The sequence below is a fragment of the Scleropages formosus genome, chromosome 4, assembly GCF_900964775.1.
Source record: "Scleropages formosus chromosome 4, fSclFor1.1, whole genome shotgun sequence".
Lineage (NCBI taxonomy): Eukaryota > Metazoa > Chordata > Actinopteri > Osteoglossiformes > Osteoglossidae > Scleropages > Scleropages formosus.
The window spans coordinates 25,703,248-25,715,581 of NC_041809.1; the positions used below are offsets into that span (position 1 = coordinate 25,703,248).

Sequence of the window (12,334 nt, forward strand, 5' to 3'; positions counted from 1 at the left end):
ACGATGACTCAGCGCAGAGCATGCCTCTTCACAGATAACCGTTTATTACGATGGATTCGTTTGAAACAGACGGAAACGTGAAGCAAACCACTGACCCAACCAAAGTGTGGCCTGCACTCTTTTACATGAGATCCTTCTTTAGGCCACAAGAGCGCTGACACAAAAGACGTTCGATGAACAGCAGACGCCAAACACTCAACACAACACAAATGTAACTCTTTCCTGAGTCCCTCACCTGGAAACCTGTCTACAGGCCAACTAGGAATCTGGCTGTCCCCCAAAGTAAGTGTCTGCATGTGCATTTCCCTTTCCAGCTGGATGAGTGGGACACCATTTCTGGGACACTTCACTGATGGGAGGTAGATGACAACCTCCCTGTGTCTCTCTGGCACCCCAGTCCGAGGTCACATGAAATTTAAAAAAAAAAAAAAAATCCTAACGGCTTTCCATACTTTCTAAACAGAATACGCTGCCTGAAACAAATACATGCTGTATGCGGTAAAATCGTGCACAGATGTAAATGTGAAATTTTTGAATGTTACATATAAGAGGAAACACACCAGAGCAGGTGCGCAGGCCAGGAAACAAATGGCCTCCTTATCTGGGGTTAGCATAAAACGTACAAAATGTTCCTCCAAACACAAAGCTGTATTAAAAGTAACTATTACAGTATTTCTACCCATTTATATAGTTTAATATATATGGATGTTTTTCCCCCCAAAGGTCTCAATGTAACTTTCATCCTGGGATCGAAAGCTTGAGGTCACAAGCCCAATGGCTTAGGACCACTGTGGAAACAGATGTCCGTCAGAGAGTGGGACGCATCTTTATGGCTGCCCTGGCCCTCCGTGTGCTGCTCTAAATTCTTTGGATGTCTATCATGGGGTACTCTGAAACAGGGGTGGTCCGCACTGAAGTGTACTTCACCGGTGGTGGGGGGGGTTTAAAAGGGGGGGGGCAAGTCCATCCTGGAAGAAGGGGAAAAACATATTTTGAGACAACAGATACTTAAACATATATTTAAAAAAATCAATGTCAGACTGTGCAAATTAAATTTTTATGTTTTTTTGAGCCACAAATCTTTAATACTGGCCCAGTGTTAGTGTGGAATGAAATTCCAGATTATTTATATTTGCTGCCGGTGTTAAAGTTGTACCCTGTTCTTTAATCTACTCAGCACAGCAATGCCAATGGAAGACTGGAAAGAGAAAGAATAGCTCACCTCCTCTGGATTCTGTATTTCATGTACAGAACAGTGGCTATGACTGCTAACGCCAGGAAAGGGAAGATGGCCCACAGCATGTTCCTCTTATTTGGTGCTTTACAACAAAACAAGAAAAACAGAGGGATATGGGAAAAAAAAGAGAAAACAGGGTAAATGTAACCCAAACCATTCCTCGCTGATTTAAATGATCTTTGCTGTCATTTCAAACCCTTGCTGGCTTTTTCAAACTATCCACATTTAAAACCCTACCTGAGGTGGTGGGTACACTTGCAATGATGCTGCGTGGTGATGTCCCAGTGTTGGGGACCATGCTCTCGTGTGTTCCCGCTGATGTGATGTTCTGCGAGAACCAGGGCAGCACGGAACTGAATGTAAATCCATTAGCTTTTGAGTCTGTGGTGTTGTCCTCTGATGTTGTTGTATTCATGCTGTCAAACTGCTCTGTAGTTGCATTTTCAGAGGAGAAAGTCTCTTCCACAGTTTTCCAGTCATGCTCCATTGCGGTTGTGCTGATGTCAGTCCACGTCATATCTGAGGTGACCATTGTCAGGGCAGTGCTTGTGCTAACTTGGACAGGGTCCCCCGATGTTGCGATGATGGAGGTGGCGTCCAAATGGTCCCAGCTGGTTGGAGCTGGGAAAAAAAAGGCACTGGATGAGAATGGAATCTTACACACACTTCTCCTGATATCCAAACCTAAGTCCCTTCTGAAAATTCATCTGCAAGGCAGAGGCTCAGACTTCTTTTATTTCCCAAGGGAGAAATGATCATCTTTAATCTTGTAAATCCTGGAGCGACACATTTTTACATGAAAATCACCAAGAAGTTCAAAAATCACTAATAACATTTCTCTAACCTTATTATTATTCTTACATTTTTCTATTACAAAGAATGGTCTCCTGGTCAAACTAGCTGCCCTGTGAAGCAGTTTCAGAAGGCACTTCTGCAGGTGTAGACTACTTGAAGTGGGTATGTTATTCCAGCATGCAGAGAGCAAGTTTCACAACAATTTCACCAGTTAAATGGAAACTGTAGAGTGAAAAGATAAACTTTTAACTGCTTATTTGATGTCTGCTTAGAGTGCACAAGGGATTATTTAAGCGAAATATCAAAATAAAAAGAGAAATGGTGAACGCTGGGCATAAATCATAACGGTGGATGGTGGACTTTGGATAAAATATAAAGCATCATAAAACAATGGGTTGTGCTGTACTTTGTGTGATAGACTATAGTTACTGTCACAACTTTTTTTCTCAAAAAATGTTTCAACACAAAACAGGGCTGTGGGCCATCTGAGCTGTGTAGAGTTGGAAACTATACCTTGGAGTGTAGTGAAAACAGTATCTCTCTTTAAACAAGAACTCTCTGAGCTACTGAGCATTTCCACATTCGCTGAGCCTGGTGTTCATTGTGCACCGCTGTCTAAGAAAAAGACATGAGCCAACAGGTAGCATGTGTTTCGGGCTGTTGCCTTGCAATCTGAAGGTCCAAGAGTTGGCTCAAAACTACTGCTGTAGTACCCTTGATCAATTTACTCAGGCTGAACCGATACAGTAAAAATTACCTGGCTGTATAAATGCCCAAATCTGTCAGCAGCTTAATACTGTAAGTTGCTTTAGATGATAGTTACTGTTTGCAGAATCATAAGAAACAATGAAGGAATGTGGATAGTATGTGAAGATGTTGTGCAGCTCTGTTTTGCTCTGTGGCACAGTGAGTAGCCTGGACGGTGCGAGAGAACGTGGGTTCAATCCCCGCTCAGTCTGTGTGGAGTTTGCATGTTCTCCCCGTGTTTGTATGGGTTTGCTCTGGGTGCTCTGGTTTCCTCCCACAGTCAAAATACATGCTGTTCAGGTTCACCCATAGTGTGTGAGTGACAGAGGGAGTGTGTTCCACTGATGCATGGATGAGTGACCCAGTGTAAGTAGTGTATCTAGCAGTGTAAGTCACTGTGGTGAATAAGGTGTGTGGGCTGATAACACTACATAGAGTTTGTTGGAAGTTGCTTTGGAGAAAAGCATCTGCTAAGTAAATAAATGTAAATGTATTGGCTAGTACATCGTCCTCTTGACTTTGACAGAGTAAAACAAAATCATTCGTCCAGTCTCCACTAGGAGTCAGTAAACACAAATACTTTATGGTGAACTGAAACAGAGTGTGGGACGTCACCACAGAGACAGCATCATGACAGCTGCAGAGGTGTGCAACAGGAAACACTTGTCTAGTGAACCCGTGACCTTGGTGCGAGATGTCATCCTTTGACGTGTGCAGATATGCTTCCCGCTAGGGGACGCTAGAGTAAACGCATGAGGGAATTTCTCAGCCTACCTGGACGGACGAATGAACGACGGGACAAAACTGACATTAATCATAAAAAGATGTTAAACAAAGAAAGTTTCAGATGACCCAAAAGTGGAATCTGGGCAGCAAGAGAAGATGCTGTAAACTGTCTGATTTTTCCACTTCACAAAATTATGATCAAAAAGGAATGAAGCTCAGGCTGTGGATAGTCTCATTACTGTGAAATATTATATCGGTGGGTAATTCGGGGCTGTTTTCTCACATTACACATTAAATCCTCCGCTCCTCACAGAACCCTGTGATCTTTGTAATCAACACTTGTTAAAATAAATCCACAACTGTCCAAATACACACACACATTGACTGAAACCGCGTGTCCAAAGCAGGGTCACGCTGAGCCGGAGCCCAACCCGGTAACACAGGGCGCAAGGCTGGAGGGGGGAGGGGACAAACCCAGGATGGGATGCCAGTCCATCGCAGGGCACCCCAAGCGAGACTTGAACCCCAGGCCCAACAGAGAGCAGGACCCGGCCAAATCCGCTGCGCCACCGTACCCCCCACAGTCCAAATATTGCAAATAATTTTCATAAAGAAAAATCCTTATTAGAAGTGTCAGCTTGTAAAAAATCAATGAAAGCACCAATAACACAAGACAAAACTACTGCCCAGTAAGATTACACTGGGAATGGAACGGGGGCAGCCGTTGGCCTGTACCTTCCAAGTCGCAGAAGAACGCTCCTGTCTATCACTGGTGACACTTACCAACAACCCTGTGTACGGTCACATTGACCACAGCTTGTCTCTGCAGACTGGGGTAGTCGTCCACAGACACGGCAACGCTGTAGAGCCCGGCATCATCACTGCTCACATTACGTATGAGCAGAAGATCACAGTTGGACACAGTCACATTGTCCTGTCAAAGGACCACAGACAGAGTTCAGCAGGACACGTTCATGTTGCTTTGACAGAGGAATACCGCTTCTAGCGCTGTGCAGAAAGCTCTCAATGTGTACTTATTTATATGGCTCCATCACAGAACATCAGGAAGAGTGGGAGCAGCATCTCCATACCTTCATCCATGTGATGCTCACTGGCCCAGAAGCCTTGGCCCCGCAAGAGATGCTCACACTCTGCCCGGGTTCGAGCTCGACCGAGCTGCTGGTGTTACACTCCAGAGCATCAAGAACTGTTCCATTGTGATGACGCAGTGAGGACAAAGAATAATTTCAATTTAAGCCACATTGTCTACTTAATAACTGAGACACTAAATAGCTCCAACAGAGATAACGAGGTTGGAAAATTAAGTGAATGTTTCATGTGTCAGGAGTTTACAGGAAGCAAACAGATAAACGACCAAAAATCAAGTGCTTAAAGCAGCTTCTTCTTCTTCTTCTTCGTTGACTTGAGATGCAAAACCTCATTTAACAACCACTGATGTAACATCATGCGGATGAGTCAACTGACTGAGGGAAACAATTCCAACAGAAGTGTGTCTGACTGAGACAGGAAAACACTCACAATGGATTGTGACCATGACCGTGGTGTAACGACCTTGGAAAGGATGAGTGGACACATCCCACTTTGGCTGGCAAGTGTACAAACCGCTGTTATTCCTCGTCACGTTTGAAAATATGAAAACCCCATCGTGGCTTATCTGAAGGGATTTGTTGTTCTGAAAAAATGAAATACTTTATATATTTATATTGTATATTTTGTATTATAAACATAAATTGTAATTAAATATAGAAGAAATAATATCTATGTAAAGAATTTTTTTAAACAAGCTATTGAAGATGAAGAGGAAGGAGAAGGGGATGTTTACTTCTGAAGGCCAGAGGGTGTAGTGGTCTGCTGGAGGGCTGCTGGTACATAGGATCTTCAGCTGGTCACCTTCCCTCACTCCCTGACCATGTCCCATCACACTGGCAGACAGCTGAAGCTCAGGGGGAGAGTCAGGATCTGGGACGTCTGGTGAACAATATTATTACTCAGGCATTGCTGTGTATCTCCAACAAATTACTGTAAATGTACACTGTAAATGCCACAATATACATATTCATCTGATTGTGTTCACAGAGATGAAACACGTACTGCAAACGGAATATCAAATACTACACTGAACGGGCGGAAAAGTGACAACTGAAGAGGAGGTGATATGGTAGGTAAAGAATTTCAGTGTGACTGAAAGATTATGGGTGTGAAACCAAATATGGGAACTGCGTCTATACCCTGGAAAACTACAGTAAAATTAATTGCTTTTGTGCAATATGTATGTGAAAAGTTGTGTGTGAACAAAAGCTGGTGACACTGTATATAAACACTAGAAAGCAGAAGAATCCTGGTTCACCTGTTACCAGCAGCTGCATCACTCTCTTGATGGACCCTAGAGGGAAGGTGTTGAGTTCACACACGTACTGTCCACTGTCCCACAAGTCCACTGTGGGCAGCAATAGATGGGATCCACTCAGTTCACCATTGATCTTTTCTGTCTTCAGTGAAACGTTGGCTCTGATCTTCGACACTTTATCCTTTATAGGGTTGTAGACCAGCAACTTGCTCTCACTTTTCCCCTCCATTTTCTTCCACTCAATCTGGACCACAATGTCATCAGAGCTATTTAACACACATGGCAGGCTCACGTTTTCCCCCACAGCAGCATCGATGTGCTCCATGAAGTTCACCGGGACGTTTTCAGACTCTATTGGTAAAAAAATTGTTAGTGGCACATGTTGTATGGAGTGTGTTATTGGGTTGTTCAACCATGTAAAAGATAGATATTAGCAGAAGAACTGTATTACAAAGTCTGGGACACATCCATCCATCCATCCATCCATCCATCCATCCATCCAGCCATCCATCCATCCATCCATCCATCCATTTTCTTACCAACTTCTCCTATTAGGGTCAGGGTGGCAATAGGAAGAGCAGAGCAGTTCAGACACCCCTGTCTCTCACAACTTCCTCCAGCTCAACCTGGAGGATCCCCAGCCGCTCCCAGACCAAGTAGGAGATATAATCTCTCCAGCGGGTCCTGGACTGACCTTGGGATTTCCTCCCAGTTGGCCGTGCCTGGTATACCCCTAAAGGGAGATGCCCAGGGGAATCCTTACCAAATGCCCAAACTACCTCAACTGGCTCCTCTCAGTGTGGAGGAGTAGTGACTCTACTCTGAGTTCCTCCCGGATGGAACTCAGCAAGAGTGGAGGTGAGTCCAACTATATCTAGTTGGTATCGCTCAACCTCCTGCACCAGTTCCAGCTCCTTCCCCCCCAGTGAGGTTACATTCCAAGTACCAAGAGCTGAGCCCGGCTGGGATACGTGGGCTGCCCGGCCACCAGGCGCTCGCCTAGGAACACTAACCCCCAGGCCTGGCTGCAGGGGTAGGTCTAGGTGACCCGCTTCCTGCCAGGGTAAACGTTGGGACACATGTAGTACCACTCAAAAGTTTGACTCTTCCCAGCTCATCCACAGCAACTCACAGATGTTTAGGGTGCTTGTGAGTTGTTTTGCTCTCACGCTTTTGTTCAGTTTGTCCCATACAGGTAATAAGCAGCTTACCCAGGTGTGGTCAAACCTTTCACTGGTACTACAAGCTGTTACAGCCCGAATCCTAGTAGAATTTACTTGTGTGAAATAGCTGAACTAGAGCATTGTTAGATATAAATCTGTGATTCCTGTGTTTCGTACGTATTATCTCATCCTTTTTGAAGGCCAGGGTTCTTTGTGCAGAACAGTAACAGCAGTATATTGATGACTGTGTGCAGCTCTGACAAGCAGTGGAAGGAATGATGCTCTGAGCAATGAACCACTAAGACCCAAACCAAATGAAAACTCTGTGTCCTCAAAGAAAGACAGAACGAACAAGATAAAAGTAGACCTGAAATCTGCTGATGACTATTATGTCCTTGCTGGGATTCAAGAGACCAATAACAATGACAGAAGAGTCACTGCATGCAAACACACACGTATATTGATAAAGATGTGTTTGTGAGTGTGTGAGCGTCACAGAGAGAGTGTGTTTCACTGATGTATGGCTGAGTGACCCAGTGTAAGTAGTGTATCTAGCAGTGTAAATCACTTTGGTGAATAAGGTGTGTGGGCTGATGACACTACATAGATTTCGTTGGAAGTCGCTTTGAAGAAAAGCATCTGCTAAGCCAATAAATGTAAATGTTAATGTAAGGTGAACATCACCTGATTCTCAGTATTGCACAGTCCAAGCTTTGCACCATCTGTTTCATTAAAGAAATAGACATAGTTTTTACATATTTGTCATTTTAGGATGTATATCGATAAATATGAACAGAGCCTGATTCAAACTGAGTTCTGAAATATTTTCGATGGACTACTAAGAAACAATGTAGAAAACACACACACACACATCATCCAAAACCGCTTATTCCATACGGGGTCACGGGGAGCCAGAGCCTAATCCGGCAACACAGAACGCAAGGTTGGAGGGGGAGGGGACACACCCAGGACAGGACACCAGTCTGTCGCAAGGCACCCCAAGTGGGACTTGAACCCCAGACCCACCAGAGAGCAGGACCCGGTCAAACTCGCTGCACCACAGCACCCCCTCAACATAGAAAACAAATTCTGTGAAAACACATTTTCTTGGAAAAAGCAAAGGACAGAGAAGGCAAGAGGACAGGCGTATCAGAGGTAGTTTCTGGAAAGTTTCCCAGCCTGTGTGGCTGCCTCTCCTACTGCCCTACCTTGGGTATTTGAGGTGAAACACAGGATCCCCAAGGTCATCAGTGTCACAGCTACAGCCATGATGCAAACTCTTTTTACTGATGATGTTGATGTTGACAATGAAGAAGAAGCAAGAACACAAGCAGCAGCATCAGCAGTGGCGGCAACAGCAATGCCGCAAAACTGCCGTCTGAACAGGAAACCATCGCTTTGCTTTCAGCGGAAAACCACCGACTCCATCTTGAATGTGGAACTTTGGGTTGAGGACCGCCCACACCTGCCTCCGAGGCCCTGGACAGGAAGGAGCGTCTCGAGACATGGACAGAACTCTAAACCACAGCAGAGCATCCGTCACCATCTTGGTTATGCCTGTCGAAATCACACACACATATGGAGTTTGCTGCTTTATTGCTCTCTATCTAATGAAAGCTGAGCTATTCTCATTTTTTCAGACACTTCTGGTAAGAACGCAGATTTATTTTTTTAAATCACGGAAATCAAGATTTTACCTGAGCCAACGAGTCTTTTTTTGTGTTTTCAGTGACCGGTTGGCCTACGTCAGTAAATGAACAGGTGATCGAACATACGGACCTTCTGAAACTGAGCGGCTGCAATGTCTCTGTCGCTCAGGTCTGCATTAACTAAAGGCTTCAACTCCTTGAGTGCCACTGTGCAAAATAACTACTGATATGTGGGGTAAAGTCATCAAACCTCCTTGTTCATCAAGGACGAAAGAATGAACCTCTATAAGTACCATGTTTTGCTGGACTGCGCTGACTGCGTTACTGCAGACAAGTTCCCAAACTGGAATTGTTCATAATGATTCATTTCACTGTCCTGACAATATTAGACAGTTTACCCACCTACCCAAGTAATAAAATTTTGTTTTAATTAGCTTCTTGATGTAGGATATTTTTCATTTTTGTTTCTGGCACTGAGTATTGGTACAAGTGCATGTTTTATGTTGTCTGATATAATCAGTGTCACTTACACTAAACACTGGGAAACTCATCAACTTGGTGTAGAAAATAGGTCAAAATTTCCAGCAGCTCTTAGTTTAAAGTGCACAATCAGTGACAGACACGACCACAGACACTTTGCTCTGTACTTCCTGTCTTGGGCGCCTAGCAACCGTCGCATCCTGCCTGCCGACACCTGCTGGAAGGACGGAGAAACTGCAGTGGTACTACAGCACTGGGTCAAGTCCCATCATCACACATAAAAACTGAGATTGTGGAATGTATCTTTTTATTTAAGTTTAAACACACAGATTTAGATATATGTGGTCAGAGTGAAGGTGAAGATACAGAACTGGAGAAACTGTCCCAATGATGGCAGGGGAAGGTGGTTTCCAGATGTAGCTGCAGGGCTGCTGTTACTCCGGTAGGACTTCGGGTTTGAGGGATCCTTTGTGTTAGAAGGTGTTGGATCCTCACACACAATGGTGACACTGCTGCTGCTCTCAGTACTGGCCTTGTTCCACATCAAGCAGGAGAACATGTCCCCAAGGCCTGATCGCCCAGGCACTGTGACAGTGGGTCCCTCCTCCCCTTCCATCACCTGGCTGTTTTGTGTCCAATTAAACATCACGTGTCCAACCTGGCTGTCAGAGTGGCAGGTGAGCACCACATCCTCATCACAGCTGTAGTTCAACAACCCCCTCTTCTGTCGCACTGAGACAGGTCATAGTGATCTGCTGGAGTGCTGCTGATGCAGAATAGGTTCTCCGAGGAGTGCTCCTTCCCCTCCTGACCATGATCAATTACACCTGTAGACAGGTTAAACTCAGGGTGATGGATAGAATCTGGGGGTCAGGGGTCAGGTTCAATATCATTCACACAAGCACTTCTGTGAATCAAAAATTGTTAATGTTGCTTCAGATGCTAATTAGAATACATATCTGATTTGCCCACATCCAAGTGGCAAAAAGGCAGAGAGTGAAATAATCCAATGTTCACAAATACAAAACTAGGATCATATGCAAATTTTTTAAAAAACTGCTTGCTAAAACAATTAAGCCAGTGATGACTACATAGTTTCTTACCAAAGAAACTGCAGCAGTGGACAAAATTACTGCCCAGTAAGATTGCACTGGGAATGGAATGGGGGCAGCCGTTGGCCTGTACCTTCCAAGCCGCAGAAGAACGCTCCTGTCCATCACTGGTGACACTTACCAACAACCCTGTGTACGGTCACATTGACCACAGCTTGTCTCTGCAGACTGGGGTAGTCGTCCACAGACACGGCAACGCTGTAGAGCCCGGCATCATCACTGCTCACATTACGTATGAGCAGAAGATCACAGTTGGACACAGTCACATTGTCCTGTCAAAGGACCACAGACAGAGTTCAGCAGGACACGTTCATGTTGCTTTGACAGAGGAATACCGCTTCTAGCGCTGTGCAGAAAGCTCTCAATGTGTATTTATTTATATGGCTCCATCACAGAACATCAGGAAGAGTGGGAGCAGCATCTCCATACCTTCATCCATGTGATGCTCACTGGCCCAGAAGCCTTGGCCCCGCAAGAGATGCTCACACTCTGCCCGGGTTCGAGCTCGACCGAGCTGCTGGTGTTACACTCCAGAGCATCAAGAACTGTTCCATTGTGATGACGTAGTGAGGACAAAGAATAATTTCAATTTAAGCCACATTGTCTACTTAATAACTGAGACACTAAATAGCTCCAACAGAGATAATGAGGCTGGGAAATAAAGTGAATGTTTCATGTGTCAGGAGTTTACAGGAAGCAAACAGATAAACGACCAAAAATCAAGTGCTTAAAGCAGCTTCTTCTTCTTCTTCGTTGACTTGAGATGCAAAACCTCATTTAACAACCACTGATGTAACATCATGCGGATGAGTCAACTGACTGAGGGAAACAATTCCAACAGAAGTGTGTCTGACTGAGACAGGAAAAGACTCACAATGGATTGTGACCATGACCGTGGTGTAACGACCTTGGAAAGGATGAGTGGACACATCCCACTTTGGCTGGCAAGTGTACAAACCGCTGTTATTCCTCGTCACGTTTGAAAATATGAAAACCCCATCGTGGCTTATCTGAAGGGATTTGTTGTTCTGAGAAAAGGAAATACTTTATATATTTATATTGTATTATAAACGTTATACACTTACCGGCCACTTTATTAGGTACACCCGTTCAACTGCTGATTAACGCAAATATCTCATCAGCCAATCACTTGGCAGCATCTCAATGCATTTAGGCATGTAGGCATGGTCAAGACAATCTGCTGAAGTTTGAACTGAGCATCAGAATGGAGAAGAAAGGTGATTTAATGACTTTGAACCTGGCATGGTTGTTGGTGCCAGATGGGCTAGTTTGAGTATTCCAGGAATTGCTGATCTACTAGGATTTTCACGCACAACCATCTATTGGCTTTACAGACAATGGTCAGAAAAAGAGAAAATATCCAGTGAGCGGCAGTTCTGTGGGCAAAAATGCCTTGTTGATGCCAGAGGTCAGAGGAGAATGGCCAGACTGGTTTGAGCTGATAGAAAGGCGACGGTAACTCAAATAACCACTCGTTACAACCGAGGTATGCAGAAGAGCATCTCTGAACGCACAACACATTGAACCTTGAAGCAGATGGGCTACAGCAGCAGAAGACCACACCGGGTACCACTCCTGTCAGCTAAGAACAGGAAACTGAGGCTACAATTCGCACGGGCTCACCAGAATTGGACAATACGAATTGGAAAAACGTTGCTGGTCTGATGACTCTCGATTTCTGCTGCGACATTCAGATGGTAGGGTCAGAATTTGGCGTAAACAACATGAAAGCATGGATCCATCCTGCCTTGTATCAATGGTTCAGGCTAGTGGTGGTGGTGTAATGGTGTGGGGAATATTTTCTTGGTACACTTTGGGCCCCCTAGTACCAACTGAGCAACGTTTAAACGCCACAGCCTACCAGAATATTGATTCTGACCATGTCCATCCCTTTATGACCACAGTGTAACCATCTTCTGATGCCTACTTCTAGCAGGATAACGCGCCATGTCACAAAGTTCAGATCATCTCAAACTGGTTTGTTGGACACAACAATGAGTTCACTATACTCAAATGGCCTCCACAGTCATCAGATG

The 12,334-nt window shown here is 44.6% G+C and overlaps 1 protein-coding gene across 1 annotated transcript; it reads right to left on the reverse strand.

Moving 5' to 3' along the window:
* Nucleotides 1-221: 221 nt before the first annotated feature.
* On the reverse strand, nucleotides 222-8,449 carry LOC108921241 (cell surface glycoprotein MUC18). Its single transcript, XM_074559691.1, is given in 10 exon segments — nucleotides 222-957; nucleotides 959-968; nucleotides 1,223-1,319; nucleotides 1,475-1,858; nucleotides 4,289-4,439; nucleotides 4,597-4,712; nucleotides 5,045-5,198; nucleotides 5,349-5,494; nucleotides 5,874-6,224; nucleotides 8,245-8,449. Coding segments are annotated over 10 exon segments (1,569 nt in total). The 5' UTR covers nucleotides 8,306-8,449; the 3' UTR covers nucleotides 222-858.
* Nucleotides 8,450-12,334: the final 3,885 nt, after the last annotated feature.